Below are 20545 nucleotides of genomic sequence, written 5' to 3'. Positions count from 1 at the left end.
CAATAACTATTCCCTCTACTTTTCAGTATTTAAAAAATGTTGGCTGGGTGCAGCGGCTCATGCCTATCATCCCAGCACTTTGGGAGGCTGAGGCGGGCGGATCACCTGAGGTCAAGAGTTCGAGACAAGCCTGGTCAATATGGCAAAACCTCCTCTCTACTAAAAATAAAAAAATTAGCTGGGCATGGTGGCAGGCACCTGTAATCCCAGCTACTCAGAAGCCTGGGGCAGAAGAATCACTTGAACCCGGAAGGCAGAGGTTGCAGTGAGCTGAGATCATGCTGTTGCACTCCAGCCTGGGCAACCGAGAGTGAAACTCTGTCAAAAAAAAAAAAAAAAAAAAAAAAAGAAAGAAAGAAAGAGAAAAAAGTTTCAGAATTAAAGACTTGGGGAAAAATAAACCTTTCCTGGCGATTCTGATGTAGCAGCCCATGGAACTGTATTCAAGATTCATTGGAAGAACCCCCTTGAAGCCAGCTTTCCTGTCTTGCAGCATGATTTTAAAGGAAGCATGTTGATCAAGAACCCTTCATACCATCTTAAGCGTTCTAGTTTGCAAGTACAGGAAGAGCCCTTCCTATGGCAAAGGAAAGGTCCCCTTAGTTGCAATTAACAGGTAGCTTCCTGGAATTTAATCTTTAACTGATTACCCAAAGTCTCAACTGCTCTCTCTTCTTTTCCATAAGTGACAAGATATGGGACTGAAATGCTTATTGCTTACATGGTCAGTAGCCTGGAGAAGTCGCAGAACGTTCACACATTATAATACTGATTATTGTGATTTCAAGGTGATGAAAGCTTCTGTCTTTCTGGCCTCAAATTTCTCCTTCTGGACTCAAATCCCTTCAGTTTTCTATGGGAGGATACTTTAGGAGACCAAACCATAAAGAAAAACAAGTATGTGATTGTCAAAAAAAAAAAAAAAAATTTGACTGCTCCTCTTTCTGCTACCCCAATCAGAAAGAGGGGCTGTGATGTGGTAGAGGGGCACATGGAGGGCTTCTGAGGGCTGGCAATGTTCTTTTTTTTTTTTTCTTTTTTTTTTTTTTTAACCTGAGTTGTAGTAACACAGGGTTTCGTTTTACAATCGGTTATTAAACTCTACAACTAGTTTGGTGTACTTGTAAGGGTGTATGTGTGTATTATGCTGTGTTTTGAAAACTAAAACAAAATGCTTCAGAACTTGAGAAAGGACTGGAAATGAGAGCAAAATCTGATTCCTTGAAATTCAAAGTTAGGAACCAAGTTAGCCTTAGAAAAACTCTCAGAAGTGAAAATGGGCAGAGGTTGTGAGGGTTTTTGAGCACTGTCCTAAAGCAAGTTCCACATAACTCTAGTTCCGGAGGATGTCATATGAATAAGTTGGGAAATTCAGTCCACACACACAAAATGAGAGACTTAGGGTCAGGCAGCATTCCAATCACCATGAACCTGATGGTCCTTGTCTAAAGTTAATTCATTTTCTTTACGGTGGGACGACTCAGACCCCCTAACTTGCTACTGTGATCTGAATGTCTAAAAGGGAGAACAGGCTCTGCAATGCTCCTCAGAGTTGTAAGTCCCTGGTATATCAGCCCCAGTGAATGCGCTGCCTCGGATTTGCTCAGCATTGCCTCTCTCCAGGCCCTTGGCTTCTTGCTCATGGAGATCCTGGATGCTACTGGGCCATGGTCATGAATTCATCCTCTACTGCCGGTGACTGACTTGGCCTTTCCTGGCATGAGTCTGGGCACCAGCCTGGCCCCCATTGTGTTCACTGAGGTGAAGACAGCAGCAGCTCCCCCACCCTTGTCCAACCCAACTGGACCATGGAGGCCCTGGCACCTCCCACCACTTCCAGACTCAACTGAAGTACCACCGAGTGTGGCAGGTGACCTTGCTCCCCCTGCAGCTGCGCCACCTGAAGTCAAGGTGGAATGAACAGTATGGGAGGCGGCAGACAGGAAGGAGCCAGCAGACACATTTCTTTCTTTTCTTCTCTCAGATGAAGGACTTTGAATCATGTTCTGTTCTTTATGGTCTGCTGGAAACATCTCACATGACTAAGCAGCCAGCCCAGTCTTTGGTGAAGCTGTGGCCAGCTCAGTCACGCAACGCCTTGTACTTGCTTCGCTCCTTGCCTGCCTCGCTTCCATTTTCCTTCCTTCTGTTGGCCTTGGGAGTGTACCTCATAGGGTCTCAGAAAACAATACCCCAAAATGAAGGCCTCCCTCGGAAGCAAACATTTCTCTCTGACCTTCTCCTGCCCTCCTGTCTCTGGTTCCTTATTCTTCCCCAAGGCTAGCCGTAAAAACTACAATCCCTCTTCCCCAAAAACTTGCTGTAAAACCTAAAAATATTATTCTGATTTTCCCCTTTCTTTCTGTGTAAAACTGGCCATAGGAAATTCTTTGACCTTTGTCTGATTGCAGGTCAGAAGACCCCCATCCAGAGAGAATCCTGCCCCATATGAGGAAGGAAGGAATGCTGCACAGAGACCAAAAAGAATCTCGACAGACAGGCCTCGCTGGGTTCCCCACTCAGTCTATCAGCATCACTCTTTTATCCAATCGTATTTTTACATGGCCATCCATACTGTGTTGAACTGAAGCCTAAAAATGGACAGTTTCTCCTGTATCTTTGGGTCTTCATTCTGAAGGCTCCTGTATCTAATAAAACCACGGTCAAATAAATTTGTGTATTTGTGTGCCTTTTCTCCTATTAATCTGCCTCTTTTTAAAATTTATTTATTTTTATTTTTTGAGACGGAGTTTCACTCTTGTTGCCCAGGCTGGAGTGCAGTGGTGCAATCTTGGCTCACTGCAACCTCTGCCTCCTGAGGTTGCGATCAAGCGATTCTCATGCCTCAGCCTCCCAAGTAGCTGGGATTACAGGCATGCGCCACCATGCCCAACTAATTTTGTATTTTTAATAGAGATGGGGCTTCACCATGTTGGTCAGGCTGGTCTGGAACTCCTGACCTCAGGTGATCCACCCCGCTCGGCCGCCCAAAGTGCTGGGATTACAGGCATGAGCCACTGCACCTGCCCAGCCTTATTCTGCCTCTTGTTGATGATTTTCAGTGAACCTTCAGTGGGCACGGGGAAGTCCCTATAACCTGCAACTAAAGCATTTAAAATTTGCCTCAGGCTCTGTTTTCTGGAGAACCAGAGCAACAACACGTTGAACCTGTTCTTGAAGGACCAGCTCAGGGCTGGCTTTCCATGGAGTCCACATTGGGAAATGGTGGTGTCAAGAACTCCTTTACTGGGACCTAAGCCTAGCCCTGACATTGCCTCCTACCGGGGGTCCTTTTCATTCACACCCAACCCTCATCTCCAGGAAAAAAAGCTGAATGAAACCCCAGCTCCTTTGAAGAACAGGAAGAGAGCATTGTGCATTTATTAAAACAACATATAACACAAACTCAGTTACCACCCCATATGTCTGGGCTAGGCACTGAAATACAGCACATCGTCCCTGTGAGTGCTACCCCGTCCTCCCGCTCAGGAAAGGAAGTGGGCAGCTGTATCACCCTGGCTTCCTTCCCCTCTTTCTGACAATCGCAGGTCACCCAACGACCAGGCATTATTATACAAAAGTTCCTTTACAAAAAGCACCAAATTGGCATACATATACAAGTATATACAAAAATCACATTTTAAAAATGTACAAAATATTCCATTTTGCACCAATGTAGAAAAGTGTCCTGTGTGATTGTTTCAAGCACATTTTCAATTCTGGTTCAGTGTCTGCTGGACGCAGCAGTGAGGGTCCTACCCTAGTCCCTGCTCTCTGAGCAGAGAGAAGACATTACCTCCCCATTGCCCCTCCAGGGGCCCCGACCCCTCCCACCTGGGCCTGTCACCAAGATCGCTGGGCCCCTCCCCACCCTCTCCAGTCTCTCTGCATCTGGGGGGTCTCTCATTCATCCAGCTCCTTACTGGTGTCCTGAAATGAAGAAAAAGACACAGAGGCACGTGGTGAGACAGGGACTCAGGAGGATCCAAGGCTTACCAAGCTATTGTTTATTCAAACAGGAATTTGAATAAAACATCAAATTCCAATTCCTCCTGGTCTCTTCCTTTTAAAACCAAAATAGAATTTAGCTGCCCAAACATTATGGATTTTACATCAGTACAAAACTCCAAAAGTCTACCCTATAGTTTTCAACTGGATTGGAATTTAGTTTCAGTACCTGTGGTTTGAAAAATAACATTTGCAAGCATGTGCTTATTAGCAAACATCCTTCCTATGCACCAGATACTGTGCTTAATGATTATCTTATTTACTCCCAACTACAACCTTTTGATGTCAGTACTGTTATGCCCCCATACACAGATGAGTAGCCCAAGACTCAGAGAAATTGTGAACTGCTGCAATTCAGAACCCAGGCTCCTAATCAAACTCTGCCAGGCTGGCAAACTCAGATGCCTACAAGGGGCTAGCAGAAAACATGAATGAGTGAAGCAAGCGGGATTGATGGTGGTGGGGCTGGGCAAACTGGCAAGGGCATGTCCCATTTTCTTTTCTTTTCTTTTTTTTTTTTTTTTTTTGAGACGGAGTTTCACTGTTTCACCCAGGCTGGAGTGAAGTGGTGTGATCTCGGCTCACTGCAAGCTCCGCCCCGCTGGGGTTCAAGTGATTCTCCTGCCTCAGGCTCCCAAGTAGCTGGGATTACAGGTGCCCCTCACCATGCCTGGCTAATTTTTGTATTTTTAGTAGTGACGGGGTTTCACCATGTTGGCCAGGCTGGTGTCAAACTCCTGACCTCAGGTGATCCGCCCGGCTAGGCCTCCCAAAGTGCTAGGATTACAGGCGTGAGCCACCATGCCAGCACGTCCCCTTTAAAGGGGAGAGCCACTGCCCAGAGCCAGCACTCCGGAACTACAGGGAAGTTCAAGTCCAGCATTGTTTGCTTTTTCTAAACTTTCACAAGAAGGTGAAAATGCAGATTCTTAGTTGAAATCTCCTTTTTCTTAACCCTTAAAAAAGAAACCTAATTTTAAAAATGTTAGCAATTAATTTTTTCTTTTTAAGAGACAGTGTAGTGTCCTTCTCTGGTGCCCAGGGGGGAGTGCAGTGGCGCAATCATAGCTCACTGCAGCCTCTACCTCCTGGGCTCAAGTGATCCTCCAGTCTCAGCCTTCTGAGTAGCTAGGACTACAGATATGTACCACCATGCCTGGCTAATTTTTATTTTTTCTTTTGCAAAGATGAGGACTTGCTGTGTTGACCAGGCTGGTCCCAAACTCCAGGTCTCAAGCGATCCTCCCGCCTCAGCCTCCCAAAGTGCTGGGATTATAGGCATGTGCCACCACATCCAGCCAGTAATTTTTTTTTTTTTTTTTTTTTTTTTTTTTTTTTGAGATGGAGTCTCATTCTTGTCACTCAGGCTAGAGTGCAGTAACACGATCTCGGCTCACTACCACTTCCACCTCCCAGGTTCAAGCGATTCTCCTGCCTCAGCCTCCTGAGTAGCTGGGACTACAGGCTCCTGCCACCAAATTCGGCTAATTTTTTGTATTTTTAGTAGAGACAGGGTTTCACCATGTTGGCCAGGCTGGCCTTGGCCTCCCAAAGTGCTGGGATTACAGGCGTGAGCCACCGTGCCTGGCAAACAAGTAATTTTTTTTTTTTTAAATTTAAACACAGTGCTGGCCAAACAAAGCACCTCAATGGGCCCAGCCTAGCTCATGAGCCCCCATCTTTTCCCTCTGCTGTGCCATATTGCTTTCCATTTAAGAAGATCATTTAGATGTAAAATGGGAGCATTTTATTATGAATAGTTTGGGGATTTTTTTCTTCTCTAAGGGTAAAGAGAACAGGACTTTACCCTCAATAGGTTTAAAGCATATGCTGGGAACAGGTCTCAGCGTCATTCCCAATGTCTAACACAGTGCTTTGCATATAGTAGGTACCTTGGGTTGTTGTGGAATGAGTGAAGGAATGAAGGAATGGAGGTAGATTAATTTCTTACCTTCCTCCTTCCCTTCTGTGGAGCCTTCCTCTTCCTGATCTTCTTCTTCAATGAATTCTTCCTCTTCCTCATCTGTGACAAAAAACACTTGTGTTAGGATGGGGCCAGTTCCTTGAGGAGTTACTTGAAGAAGAACCAGGCAAGAGAAAGCACCGTCTAAACCCCTTCCTGTGCCCAGATGGGTCAAACGGCCACACACAGATGGCAGTGGTCTGGGAGGTGATGGGCTTGCCAGACCCACGCTCACAGAGGCCCTGCTCCTGCAGTTCCCCGCACTCCGTCCCAGGGAGCCGGGCTCAAGGCACTTCCTTGCTCCAGCAACAGCAGCTTCTATCACCCGCCCTGCCTGTGACCAGAGAGGGGGCGCTGAGGAAGCACGCTCTGTGCTTCTGCACACCTCTTGGGTAGGCAGATAAACATCGCCTGGGGAGAAAATATCCTCCTCGATCGTCAGGGATCAGAGTCCTTGTCTTGAAGGTAGCTACTCAGCCTATGAGATCTGCTTGTTCAGCAGCCTCTGTCCCATTTTCCTCATTCCTTAGCCTGTGGAGGGGAGGGGTGGACATGACGGGGAAGCACTTCTGGAGCCACCTCTGCTCTCTGAAGCTGAGCACCAGAGCGACAGTGACTCAGCTGCAACTCATGTCCCCACTCTTTCATCCTGAGATGTCACCGTCAAGCTTTAACAGGGAACATCTCCCTTCCCCGCTCCTCTCCCAAGCCACCTCCTTAATCTTTTGGGGCCCTGAAGGGGCCACCACAGAGTCAGAACATTTGTCAAGTGTATCTCCAGGCCAGGCTAGGTCGCTCGCGCTTGTAATCCTAGCACTTTGGGAGGCTGAGGCAGTAGGATCACCTGAGGTCAGGAGTTCAAGACCAGCCTGGCCAACATGGTAAAACCCTGTCTCTACTAAAAATACGAAAAGTTAGCCGGGCGTGATGGTGTGCACCTGTAATCCTAGCTACTTGGGAGACTGAGGCAGGAGAATCGCTTGAACCCAGCAGGCGGAGGTTGCAGTGAGCCAAGATCATGCCATTGCACTCCAGCCCGGGCTACAAGAGCAAAACTCCCTCTCAAAAAAAAAAAAAAAAGGGGGGGGCCAGGCACAGTAGCTCACGCCTGTAATCCCAGCACTTTGGGAGGCTGAGGCGGGCGGATCACGAGGTCAGGAGATCAAGACCATCCTGGCTAACATGGAGAAACTCTGTCTCTACTAAAAATATAGAAAATCAGCCAGGCGTGGTGGCGGGCGCCTGTAGTCCCAGCTACTAGGGAGGTTGAGGCAGGAGAATGGCGTGAACCCGGGAGGCGGAGCTTGCAGTGAGCCGAGATCATACCACTGCACTCCAGCCTGGGCGACAGAGCGAGACTCCATCTCAAAAAAAAAAAAAGAAAAAATCTCCAAAATGACAACCAAAATTCCAGCCAAGTAACTGGGATCAGAATATAACCCAGGGAGTTCTGTTGTTTAATCATTATCACAATGACTACTCTTAATAGCAGTTGCTGAGTACTTACTATGTGCCAAGTAGTGTGCTAAGTGTTGAATCTGCACCATCTTATAAAATCTTCACAAGAGTTTCTCAAGCCAAATGGCCCTCAGTAGAATCTGCATGGGCTACTTGCTAGCTGTGTGGCCTTGAACAAGTGGCTTACCCTCTCTGAGCTTTAAGTTACCTCAACTACAAAATAGAAACAGTAACAGAATCTATCCCATAAAGTTGTGTTAAATGATAAAACTTATGTTAAGAGCTTAGTGCCTAGGACATACAGAATATTCAGTAACTGGTGACTGTTGGTACTCTCTTCATTTTACTTATGGAGAAACTGAGGCTCAGGGAGATGGAGACAGAGTTTCACTCGTGCTGCCCAGGCTGGAGTGCAATGGTGTGATCTTGGCTCACCACAACCTGACTCCCGGATTCAAGCGATTCTCCTGCCTCAGCCTCCCGAGTAGCTGGTATTACAGGTATGCGCCACCACGCCCAGATAATTTTGTACTTTTAGCAGAGACGAGGTTTCTCCGTGTTGGTCAGGCTGGTCTGGAACTCCCAACCTCAGGTGATCCACCTGCCTCGGGCTCCAAAGTGCTGGGATTACAGGTGTGAGCCACTGTGCCCGGTGGACCCACTCTTGAATGTCTTAGCTTAGGGAAGCTGACAGTGGAGCAAGCAGCTCATCTACAGCAGTGGATGTCCCCAAGTCCACTGGTATCTCTGCTTTGGGATGTATTTTGTCCTCACCTATGGGGTATATCTGGAGCTCTGAAAACAGACTTAGCACCAGATACTGAAGGTTTGCAAGAGAGCGACACAGGAGGTGCCAAGAAGCTCTTCTCTTTCCCATGCCAGTCCATTTATAGTTCTTCCTTGTTCCTTCACCCTCCCCCTGTCCCCCAACCTCAGCTGGTCATTGGAGCACCATCTCTCAGACCAAGGCAACAGTCGGCAGTGTAGGATCTGCCCTCTGTTTCTCTGTTGTGTTTTAGCTGTTTCTCTTTTAGCTGTGCGACCTTCAGCAAATTAACATTTTTGCTTCCATTCAGTTTCTTCATTTCCCTTATTATTTTCACCCCTATTATTGTTATGATTGCATTGTTACAATTATTATAGGCACTCTATGGAAGAGTAATTACAAACAGAAATGAAAACGATGTTGATAAATTAAGGTGCCTGAGTATCACAGGTGATAGCATTAAGAAGCTGAAGCTGGGCCGGGCACGGTGGCTCAAGCCTGTAATCCCAGCACTTTCAGAGGCCGAGGCTGGTGAACCATGAGGTCAGGAAATCAAGACCACCCTGGCTACGGTGAAACCCTGTCTCTACTAAAAATACAAAAAAATTAGCCGGGTGTGGTGGCGGGTGCCTGTAGTCTCAACTATTTGGGAGGCTGAGGCGGGAGAATGGCGTAAACTCAGGAGGCGGAGCTTGCAGTGAGCCGAGATTGTGCCACTGTACTCCAGCCTGGGTGACAGAGCAAGACTCTGTCAAAAAAAAAAAAAAAAAGAAGAAGAAGCTGAAGCTAAGACTACCTTTAGGCAATAACTAGTACATCTTTAGGACTCTACAGGACCTTTCTTTTTTTTTTTTTTTTTTTTTGAGACAGAGTCTCGCTCTGTCGCCCAGGCTGGAGTGCAGTGGCCGGATCTCAGCTCACTGCAAGCTCCGCCTCCTGGGTTCAGGCCATTCTCCCGCCTCAGCCTCCCGAGTAGCTGGGACCACAGGCACCCGCCACCTCGCCCGGCTAATTTTTTGTATTTTTTTTTTTAGTAGAGACGGGGTTTCACCGTGTTAGCCAGCATGGTCTCGATCTCCTGACCTCGTGATCCGCCCATCTCGGCCTCCCAAAGTGCTGGGATTACAGGCTTGAGCCACCGCGCCCGGCCTCTACAGGACCTTTCTGCATCAATATCTGATTTTTTGCAATAGCACCATGAGTTGGTCATTATTAGAGGGCTCACTTTTAACCTGATTTTTTAAATTAGAAAATAAAACTCAGGCAGAAGGGGGGCTTGCCAAAGGTCACACAGATAATAAACAAATGGCAGGACCAGGATTTAAACTCAGGACTGTCTGATTCCAGAGGCCATATTATTTCTACTGCCCCAAGAGGCTTCCCTGCCATGGATCCATTGGTAATTTATGAAGCAGGAATTCTGTACCAGGCACTGTGCTAGGCTCTGGGCTCATTAAGAAAGTGACTATATGATTTTTTTTTTTTTTTTGAGACAGAGTCTGGCTGGCTCTGTTGCCCAGGCTGGAGTGCAGTGGCATGATCTTGGCTCACTGCAACCACTGCTTCCTGGATTCAACCGATTCTCCTTCCTCAGCTTCCCAAGTAGCTGGAATTACAGGCATGTGCCACCACGTCCGGCTAAGTTTTGTATTTTTAGTAGAGACGAGGTTTCACTGTGTTGGTCAGGCTAGTCTCAAACTCCTGACCTCAAGTGATCCGCCCACCTTGGCCTCCCAAAGTGCTGGGATTACAGGAATGAGCCACCACAGCCGGCCAGAAGGTGGCTATATGAATTCGACTGATACCTGGGCATCTTTATTAGTGTATCTGCCTCCCCATGGGGCTCAGTGGGAGGGATGCTGGTTTCCAGGGATCAGGCAGGCGAATAGACAAGTGGCACCACCACCACCTTTACCTGTTCCAAAGTCGATGGCTCTCAGGGCATCTGCTATGTGCTCTAAATTCAAAGTAAAGAAGTCCATGTTCTCAAAGCCCTGCTCTGTCTTCCCCAGCTGGCAGCCCTTGGAAGCTTCCACAATGCTGTGGGGGAGACAGAAAGAGAGGCAGGATGGGATCTCTGGGGCTCAGTGCAGGAAGGAGAGGGCACATGCCTTGCACATGCCCAGGGCTTCTAGCCAGAGGCTCCCCTGGAGGGATGGGGTATTTCCTCTCCAATCTTAAGCACAGTGAGTGGTCCAAAAAGTCAGGGATGCAAAGGGTCAGGGAAGCCAGCCTAGAGTTAGACCCTCCCAGCAGACCTAATGCCCAGGACGAGGCTTCCTGGACAGAGGTCCTGGTGGGAACTAGGGGCCTGGATCATAGCCTCTGGGGAGACACTGACCTTTTGATGAGTTGCTTGGCAGTCTGCAGGGGGAGACAGAACAAAGGATTAGGACCGCAGAAGAGGTAACCCGAGGAAATCAGCAAAACCAGTGACTGGACATTTGGTGCCATTCCCTAGCACAGTTGTGACCTGCTCCCCACCCCAAACTGAGCAGAATTTGGAACTTTTCCCTCTGTCTGTGGTCTGTACAGGTCTTGGTCATCACCCTAGGACCCATTGTCTTGGCAGGAAGCTTGGATTCTAGGGGTATCAATCCAAAAACTCCTAAACCCTGAACTCCCCAATCCTAACCACCTTTTCATACCTAATGTCTAGCACAAAGCCTGGCCCACAGGAGAAGCCTAGAACATTTTTATTGAACTGAACTATGAAGTCTTATAACTGAGGCTTTTCTGTCCTCCCCAACAAGCTCTTTGAGGGCAGGGCTGTGTCTGGTTTATCTCCTTGTATTCCACCTCAGTGCCTGGCCTACAGTAGGGGCTCAATTAATAGTCCGTAGATGGGACACTGTATTTTGCAGCTTACAAAGTCATTTCATAAATATCCTCTTATTTGATCATCATAAAATCAGTAAGAGGAAGGTGGGGGGTGTTACATGCCCATTTGACAGATGAGGAAACTGAGGCTCACAGAGGTTTAAATGACTTTTCCAAGGGTCCATGGGTGGTCAGTGGAGAAGCATAACTGGAACCTTAGAGCTGTTGAGTTGAACTGACCCCACCCAGACCCTTCTAGTCCTGCTCACCAAGAGGAAGGTGGCTCCCCCAGGCTCGTCCAGGGACTGGATGGCCGTCTCCACCAGCTTTGTGGACTTGTCCAGCTGTTCCTGGTACTGCTGGATGAGGGCCTCGATGAAGCTGAGCTTTTCCTCCTGCTCCTGCGTGATCCGCTGCAGCAACTCACTTTTCTTCTCATCCAGGATGGCATACAGCGTGTCAAATTTCTGGCTCAGCTCTTCCTTTACCTGGTGACTGTTCTCCTGAGGACGGAAGTCTTGCAGTCACATTCTGTAGGGTCCTTACTCCCTGTCCGCTACACTCCCTTCCTGGTACAGTAGCAAGGAATCTAAAGCTAGAAGAGATCTCACTACATACATCCCCACACTACAGAAGATGAAACAAAGGCTTAACAAGAAGAAAACACTCATCTGGCCTCACAGCTACTTAGTACACCAGTGATATTTGGAGGCTGATGCCTTGAAAAACAGCTAGCCCCTTCTTCCAAAATAGAGGCTCTAGGGTCACATGACATTACATATTCTTCCTTGTTCCTGCACCCTCCCCCTGTCCCCCAACCTCAGCTGGTCACTGGAGCATCACTTCTCAGACCAATGCAACAGTCACCAACGTGGGATCTGCCCTCTCTTTCTCTTTTTTTTTTTTTGAGATGGAGTCTTGCTCTGTCACCCAGGCTGGAGTGCAGTGGTGCGATCTTGGCTCACTGCAACCTCCACCTCCCAGGTTCAAGTGATTCTCCTGCCTCAGCCTTCTGAGTAGCTGGGATTACAGGTGCACCACCACGCCTGGCTAATTTTTGTATTTTTTAGTAGAGATGGGGTTTCACCATGTTAGCCAGGATGGTCTCGATCTCCTGACCTCATGGTCCCCCCACCTTGGCCTCCCAAAGTGCTGGGATTACAGGCATGAGCACTGCGCCCAGCTCTCCGTTGCCTTTTAGCTGTGTTTCCCTTTTAGCTTTGTGACTTTCAGCAAATTAATGTATTTGCTTCCATTCAGTTTCCTGGGCCTCCCGTTTGTCTCAGATCACACTCTTCCCTCCCTTTCAAGACCAAGACTGGATTCAGGAAGCTCTGCATCATTTGGTCCTAGGAGAGGTGGAAAAACAGCTCGTTTCCTAGCACCCTCCTCAACTGACACTCCCTTCTATGTTCTTTTCTGTAAAATGGGTGTGACAATAGCATCTCATCAGACCCAGGAGCCTCTCATGGGTTCATGGGTGATCAGAATGTTCCCCTCCTTCCTACCCTTCGCCCGACTCTTGGTCCACTAGCAATTATGACGACCCCTTCCCCTCATCTCATCTCCAGGTCCCTACCCCAGGTGAACATGGAAAATCATGGAAGCTTTTTTCAGGGATAGAAAAGTTCCATTCTGCCCTCAACAGTCTCACTACTCAAAGTGTGGTCCGTGGACCCAGCAGCTTGGGCAAATCCTGGGAACTGGCTAGAAATGCAGCTCTTATGCCTCATTCCAAACTGACTGAATCAGAACCTGAATTTCAACATGATCCCAGGGTGATTTTCATGCACTTTAAAGTTTGGGAAGTGTTGGTCTATAGGAAAGAACGGTGCTCTGAAAACGATTTGTGCTGAATAAACACTGAGAACTATTGATGGGACACTCCCTGAGTTCAGGGACCATGTCTGTCTGGTTCATTCCTCCATCCCCCACATCTCGGGTGGGGCCAGACACACAGCTGTGCTTAAGAAGCATTTGTTGAGAGAGTGGGTGAATGGATTAGTCCCTCCCCTGCCATTCCTGCTTGACCCCCAGGCTCCAGGCCCCAACCTTTAGCCACAACCCATGGGTGAGCCTTCCCCAAAGACCAGGCTGCCCTGGAAAGCTCCAAACCCCCAGGCAGAACTATTCTGTCCCCTCACCTTGGTCACTCGACAGGAGTCCTCCAGCTGAGTGATGATGGTCTGCACACGGTCATTCCCCGCCACCAGCATGGAGATACAGTTATTCAGTTCAATCTAGATGGGGGTGTGGGGGTCAGGAGAGGAGAGATACAAATAGCCTCAAGGCCTACCCACCGGGGCATGGCAGCAACCTGGCTCCCTCCCTCCCCTCTGTGCTAGAAAGAGCCTCCAGCAGGGATCTGGCCCCTCTTTCAGGTACTGCTCAGCTTCAGAGCAGAGGATATTAGAAAGATACTGTATCCCTTATTTAACAGATGAGGCCAACAGCAGGCAAGTGGGCTGCCCAAAACACACAGCAAGGAACTGGCAGAGGAGGGGCTTGCTTCTAAGAAAGAAGGGGAAAAAAAAAGAAATAGAGTTGGAGACGTCTAGAAGACAGAGACCTGGAGAAGAGTGCGGAGTGGGGAAGAGAGAGTATGGAAAGGGGGTGGCTACTGCTGACTGCACGGACAGGGTGGCAGGCCCCCACAGGCCCAGGGCCCCAGCGAAAAGGCTCTAAGCTGCCTCCTGCTGCTGGGGAATGCGAAGTCTAGGAGAAGAGGTGAGCGGCACAGGAAGAGGTATCTGGGGGATGGAGAAGCCGTGGCCCGAGAGGACCCCAGTGGCCTGGCTGGGGCGTCTCACCGCTCCCCTCTGGCCACAGCCAGGTGCTCTCGAGTGGCTCTAAGTATAACCATGAGCTCAGCTTCCTCCCCCAAGGAGGGCCAGGGCTGCTGTCCCTGTGGCCTGGGAAGTCCCTCCAGAGGGACTATTCCTGAAAGGCCGGATCAGCAGATCTACAGGGATCAAATCTGCCTTCTGAATCATCCTGCCCAGCAGGCCCAGGCTGGGGGTAAAAGTGGCTGGAGCCAGTACCTTTTGTCCCTGGAAGACACTCTGCAATGGGGCCACCTCGCAGGCCTTGTGGACCCCAAACACCTTGCACATGGAGCAGGTGGGCACCTCACACGTGAGACAGTAGATATTGATTTTCTCATCTTCGTGCTCCTTGCACATGGGGTGACTGCCCTTCTGCAGCGGCCGACTGCAGTGGAGAACAGTCACAAGTCATGGGGGTCCTGTGTCTTGCATCCCCCTCCCCAGCTCCAATGCACCAGTCGCAGTTACTGGGGAGGTTGAGGCGGGCGGATTGCTCAGCCCAGGAGTTCAAGGCTGCAGTGTGTCTGTGAATCTCCAGATTTATGCCCTGGGCTCTCAGTGTTTGGTTGCCCTAAAATCTTTTCATCCTCTGGGGATCAAGGACTTGGGAAGCCAATGACACCAAATCTGTCCCCACATCCTAAGATGGAGTTAGCCTGAGGCTCTGCCACTGCAAAGGACACAGAAAGGGCCATAGAATTCCAGAGAGTCAGACCTGGAGATGTTTTAGAGAAGAGGAAACTGGTCTCCAGAAAAGTGAATTGACTTGTGCAAGGTCACACAGCAAGTAAGGGCAGAGGAGGCTAGAGTTCGGTTGCTCTAATTATAGTCACCTTAGCTTTGGTTACTGCAGACTGGGCTCTGAGCTAAGAAATTTATACTGATGGCCTCATTTAATTCTATATTTAATCCACCAGACTGTAACCTCCATCAAGGTAGGGAAACTTGCTTGTTTTCTTCACCCCTGAGCCTACACTGTACAGTGCCTGGCATAGAGGAGGTGGTAATTAAACAAAGGTAGAAAGAATAAATCAATAAGGCTGGGTGCAGTGGCTCACGTCTGTAATCCCAGCACTTTGGGAGGCCGAGGTGGGAGGATCACCTGAAGTCAGGAGTTTGAGACCAGCCTGACCAATATGATGAAACCGTGTCTCTACTAAAAATACAAAAAATTAACTGGGCATGGTGGCGTGCACCTGTAATACCAGCTGCTCGGGAGGCTGAGGCAGGAGAATCACTTGAACCCAGGAGGCAGAAGTTGCGGTGAGCCGAGATCACACCATTGCACTCCAGCCTGGGCAACAAGAGCAAAACTCCGTCTCAAAGAAAAGAAAAGAAAGAATAAATCAATAACTAGCATAGGAGTCAATAATATTCACCATCTTGAATTTCTTAAGATTCTCCGTAAAGAAAATTTTTTTTTAAAAAAGAATATTCACCACAGAGTCAGTCATACCCTCTCTTTCTCTTAGCTTCATCACTTTCTAGCTGTGTGGCCTTGGATAAACCTCCGACACTCTCTGAGTCATGAGGTTGCCCCTGAGGCTCAGAGAAGGAGCAGTGTGTATGCCCCATGTCATGGTGACTGGTGAGTGGGTAGCCCAGGGCTGTCCAACAGCCCAGCACAAGCCTGACTTCTAGTCCAGAGATTCTTCCAAGGGCCCAAGTGTCTTCCTTTACTTTCTCGTGTAACATATATGCTTAGAACTACCTTTCTTTCTTGAGACCTTCCAACCTGTTATTTGTGCTTCTCTTGGGACATCAGTCATTTCCTAACCTAGATTCATTGGGGTTTGGGGGGGATTTTTTTGTTGTTGTTTTCTTTTGATTTTTTGCCCAGGCTGGAGTGCAGTGGTATGATCTCAGCTCACTGAAACCTCCGCCTCCCGGATTCAAGCAATTCTCACACCTCAGCCTTCTGAATAGCTGAGATTACAGACGTGCACCACCATGCCCAGCTAATTTTTGTATTTTTAGTAAAGATGGGGTTTTACCATGTTGGCCAGGCTAGTCTCGAACTCCTGGCCTCACATGATCCTTCCACCTTAGCCTCCCAAAGTGCTGGGATTACAGGCATGATCCCCTGCACCCAGTTTTTTTTTTTTTCTCCTTTTCTTTTCTTTTCTTTCTTTCTTTTTTTTTTTTTTGGAGACAGGGTCTCACCGTATTGTCCAGGCTGGAGTGCAACAGCAATTCACAGACACACTGCAGCCTTGAACTCCTGGGCTGAGCAATCCTCCTGCCTCAGCCTCCCCAGTAGCTGCAACTGGTGCATACCACCATGCCTGGTGTAGATTCGATTTTTTTAGCTTCTGTCTCCAGCTAGACTATACACTCATTGAGAGCCAACACTACCTTCGATTCCCAGCCCCGAACAGAACAGGCATCTTGCAAATGTCAAATGGTGACTGTCCCCATCAGTGTCAATGCCTCACCTCCAAACAGCCTTACATGACTGATCGCACACTGGGCTCTACTGTCCTCTTAAGTTCTTAAATAAACCCCTTTCCAGGCTTGTCTTTTTGCATCTTTTACCCCAGGGTCCTTATGCTGGCAGGGGTCTGCCATTGCCACCTGCCTCCATCCCCTTATAAAGGGATGGCAGGGAATGCAGAGGTGAGGCAAGAGCCTGAGGGTCTGGTTCCTCCCAGATGCCCACCCTCTCGAGTTTCGACTTTGGCGTCGGGGTTCATATCCAGATTGTTCTTCCACATTCATTTTTGTGATTCTGGACAAGTGATTTCACTCTCTTGCCTGGGATTCCTCCCAGAGCTACTGCAATCATGGTAGAAATTGTCTGTAATGAATGTGGAGTGCCCGGCACAGAGCAGACCCTCAATAGAGGGCAGCTGTCGTTGCCATTCAACTATGCGGAAAGGCCTCAAAGGTTCACACACAACACGCTCTTCATAGGTTGGCACTGGGTGGGCTAACATTGGTGTGGAATTGATTTTATTATTCCTTATGATCAACAATATGTTTGCATTTTGTAGTGTTGCGCTCTAGCAACATGAGAAGCAATCTAGCACAGTAATTAAGAATATTCACTGGCCAGCCGGGCATGGTGGCCCACGCCTGTAATGCCAGCACTTTGGGAGGCCAAGGCGGGTGGATCACCTGAGGTCAGAAGTTCAGGACCAGCCTGGCCAACGTGGTGAAATCCTGTCTCTACAAAAAATACAAAAATTAGCTGGGTATGGTGGTACATGTCTGTAATCCCAGTACTTTGGGAGGCCAAGGCGGGCAGATCACCTGAGGTCAGGAGTTTGAGACCAGCCTGGCCAACGTGGTGAAACCCTGTCTCTACTAAAAAACAAAACTTAGCTGGGCACGTTGTCACATGCCTGTAGTCCCTGCTACACAGGAAGCTGAGGCAGGGGAATCGCTTGACCCCAGGAGGCAGAGATTGCAGTGAGCCAAGATCGCACCACTGCTCTCTAGCCTAGGCGACAGAGCAAGACTCTGCCTCAAAAAAAAAAAAAGAAAATTCCCACACCCTCTCTTTCTTAGCTCTACCACTTGCTAGCTGTGTGGTCTTGGAAAAATCCCTTGTCCTCTCTGAGCTTCAATTTCCTCATGGTAAAATGGAGACGGGAATGCCTTCCTGGGTTACTATAAGAAATAGATAGGGAAAATGCCTGAAAGTACTTCATACAGCGCCTGCACACAGTAGGTACCCAATAAATAGTTGATACATTAATCATTTTCCATTAATATCTTATTTGACAGCCACAATAACAGATCTTACTGTTTCTGTTTGCAGACAGAGGAAATGAAACTCTAAAGGCTTACCCAAGATGGTACAGTACATCAGTCACAGAGGCTGACTAGCAAGCACAGTTCCCCAGGCCAGGGTTTTTTTACCTGAGATCTGGTCTGTCACCTTCCCTTGGACTGGGCAGTGCTTGCAGGCAGATGCTTGGTGAAGGTTTTAGACCTTAAAGGCTGTGAGTCAGCACTCCTGGAGTCTTACCAGGATGTCCTGGTTTGTAAAAATCTTTCCTGTAGCTGTGTCTCTCCCAAATTTTTGTGGTGTGTGTGTGTGTGTGTGTGTGTGTGTGTGTGTTTAAATGGAGTCTCACTCTGTCACCCAGGCTGGAGTGTAGTGGCACGATCTCTGCTCACTGCAACCTCGGTCTCCCTGGTTCAAGCAATTCTCCTGCCTCAGCCTCCTAAGTAGCTGGGATGACAGGCATGCGCCACCACGACCGGCTAATTTTTGTATTTTTAGTAGAGATGGGATTTCACCATGTTGGCCAGGCTGGTCTCCAACTCCTGACCTCAAGTGATCCACCCACCTTGGCCTCCCAAAGTGCTGGGGTTACAGGCATGAGCCACTGCGCCTGGCCTCCCAGTTTTTTTGTCTGTTTGTTTGAGGCATAGTCTCACTCTGTCACCCAGGCTGGAGTGCAGTAGCACGATCATGGCTGTGCAACCTTGACCTCCCTGGCTCAACAATTCTCCTGAAGAGCTGGGACTGCAGGCATGCCCCACCACGCCCAGCTAGTTTTTAACCTTTGTAGAAACAGCGTCTCCCTATGTTGCCCTGACTGGTCTTGAACTCCTGGCCTCAAACAATCATCCCACCTTGGCCTCCCAGAGTGTTGGGATTACGAGCGTGAGCCACCACACCTGGCCCTCTCTCCCCAGTTTAAGGCTAACCCTGCACAACCTCCACCAGTTACACATTCTGCCTCTGAATGAGCTGCTATTTTATTAGCAGGGAGACTCAGAGCTAGATCAACTGGGCCAGCTCCCAGCTCTTTCACTTTCCAGCTGGAAAACCTTAGCTAATTGACTTCACCTCTTGGGCAGTTTCCTCACCTGTGAAATGAGGATAATAAAGTCATGCCTGATTCATAGAGTTATTGGAAGGTACTAAGATGAAGCATTCCCCGTGCCTGACAGTTCCTCGTGGCACACAGGAAAGTAGCTGTTGCTATCCTTATAGACAACCTGGCTGTTTCTCACTGGGCATTTTCTCTGCTGACTGGAGCCACTTAGCTGGCCCCAGGGCCTTTCTCTCCCTCTCACATCTCATCTTTCCCCCAGTCTCTGTCTTGGTATCGCCTGGAAGGGCAGCCTAATGTCTGGACCCCTTCCCATCCGCTGAGTGATCCTGAGCGCCGAGTTGGGGTGTATGGGTCTCCAATCCTGTCTCTGAACTGGCTCGTGTAGCTAGTCCAGCTAGAGGCCTGGATCCTGAGCAGATGAAGGAAGGGGAAGGAGCTTGGGGGAGGTGGGCACAGCATGGCTGAGAAGGAGGATGGGCCCCCAGCAGGCATGAGAACCGACCTGGAGCACTCCTGTTTGTAGATGTCAATGATGTTCTCCACCAGCAGGTTCCTCTGCAGGCCGTACACTCCGTGACGATCCATGATCACCTCGTGGCGGCAGGTGGGGCAGCGGAAACGGCCTCCAGACATGGATACCGAGCTGCCCCGGCCGGTCCAGTAGGGATTTGCAGCCTGCAGGTGGCAAAGGTCAAGGTGAGGCCTGGGCTCCCTCCTCAGCCCTTCCCCTTTCTAATCTCCTCTTATCCTTTCCTCTGCCTGCCCCAACCACCCCAGTCAAACCTAATGACCTGGAGCTCCGCAGGCTGCGATGAGAACCAGTCCTCACATACAGAGCACCTGAGATGCAGCTAAGCAATCGTCAGGATGGGGAGGCAGGAGACCTGGGTTCAAGTCATGTTAATTCTCTGAGTGATTTTGGGCAAGCAACCTTATCTCTCTAAGCCTCAGTTTGCCCACTTATGAAATGGGTATTACAATGAGAGCAAGCTCCTAAGGCTGCTACTTTAAAGATAATATCGTGAAAGAACATTTTGTAAAGTGTCCCTGGGGAACCTCGCATCCTGCCTCCCAGCCAGGACACCTACCCCCTTCCTTTCTTGGGGATTTGGAGCCGCTTCTGTCCCCATATTGTAGGGAACAGCCTCGAAAGGGAAGACGCCTCTACTGCCCACTGCCTCCCCGACACCCTCCTCCCAAAGCTCTGGGCCTCTTGCCACCAGGACCTGGCTCCAGCCCCAGGGGTCTGGTTTCTCTCTCCTGTCCCTGCCTTCCCCGCTTATCACTTGAGGCATTTGACTCTTGATTGGAGAGTCAACAGCAGTGCTCAGGGCAGGGGTGGGGGAGCTGTGGGCAGGGTGGGGAGGGGAAACGCGTCATGGAGAAGAACTGCAACAGCCAGAGCTGCCTCCCATCCCCTCTCAGCCCTGTCTAGAGGCCTCTGCAGGGGTTCACTTCCAAGGGAAAAGAGTTAGAAGGCTAAGGGAGAAGAAGGGCTTCATTCGGAAAGCCGAGTAGCCACCTGGGACCCCCGGATGAGGCTGCACCCGGCACTGACCTGGAAGATGTCATTGGCACACTTCCGGCACAGGTTGTGCTGGCACGGCAAGATGACCACTGGCTTGGTAAACATCTCCAGGCAGATAGGGCAGATCAGCTGCTTCTCCAGGTTTTCCATGGGGTTCCCATCCTGGATCAGGCTCGACTTATAATCCATTCTGTGGGCAGGAGTGAGAGCCGCGCCTAGCTGCCTCCTCTACTGACTTTGCTCTAAGTAGACCTGGGGAGTCTTGCCTTTGTCACGAAACACCAGGTCGGATCCTGTTGGCTTCCTTCTCCTGGTGCCCGAATTCTGTCTTGGTCTGAGGCCCCTCTGATATTTATAGCTAGATCTTGGTCACATGAGCTCCAG

At 49.2% G+C, this 20545-nt stretch overlaps 1 protein-coding gene across 1 annotated transcript; it reads right to left on the bottom strand.

Moving 5' to 3' along the window:
* Nucleotides 1-3350: 3350 nt before the first annotated feature.
* LOC105494490 (tripartite motif containing 63) lies at nucleotides 3351-20491 on the bottom strand. Its single transcript, XM_011762946.3, has 9 exons — nucleotides 20192-20491; nucleotides 19136-19308; nucleotides 14057-14225; nucleotides 13160-13255; nucleotides 11285-11518; nucleotides 10537-10559; nucleotides 10111-10235; nucleotides 5960-6031; nucleotides 3351-3930 (listed from the first exon to the last, which is right to left on the bottom strand). The coding sequence occupies exons 1-9, from the start codon at nucleotides 20348-20350 to the stop codon at nucleotides 3920-3922; spliced, it is 1062 nt and encodes a 353-aa protein (XP_011761248.1). The 5' UTR covers nucleotides 20351-20491; the 3' UTR covers nucleotides 3351-3919.
* Between the last annotated feature and the right edge of the window lie 54 nt (nucleotides 20492-20545).

Source organism: Macaca nemestrina, chromosome 1 (genome assembly GCF_043159975.1).
Source record: "Macaca nemestrina isolate mMacNem1 chromosome 1, mMacNem.hap1, whole genome shotgun sequence".
NCBI classification, from domain to species: Eukaryota; Metazoa; Chordata; class Mammalia; order Primates; family Cercopithecidae; genus Macaca; species Macaca nemestrina.
This window is presented reverse-complemented; position numbering and strand designations above follow the sequence as displayed.

Bases quoted from the DNA above. Each gene is read 5' to 3' on its own strand.
- LOC105494490 (XM_011762946.3), bottom strand. From the start codon at position 20,350: ATGGATTATAAGTCGAGCCTGATCCAGGATGGGAACCCCATGGAAAAC. The intron at 13,256-14,056 runs GTACTGGCTCCA...ACCCCCATCTAG, and splicing joins GTGTCTTCCAGGGACAAAAG to ATTGAACTGAATAACTGTAT. The intron at 10,236-10,536 runs GTCAGTGTCTCC...TCTCCCCCACAG, and splicing joins GCCAAGCAACTCATCAAAAG to CATTGTGGAAGCTTCCAAGG.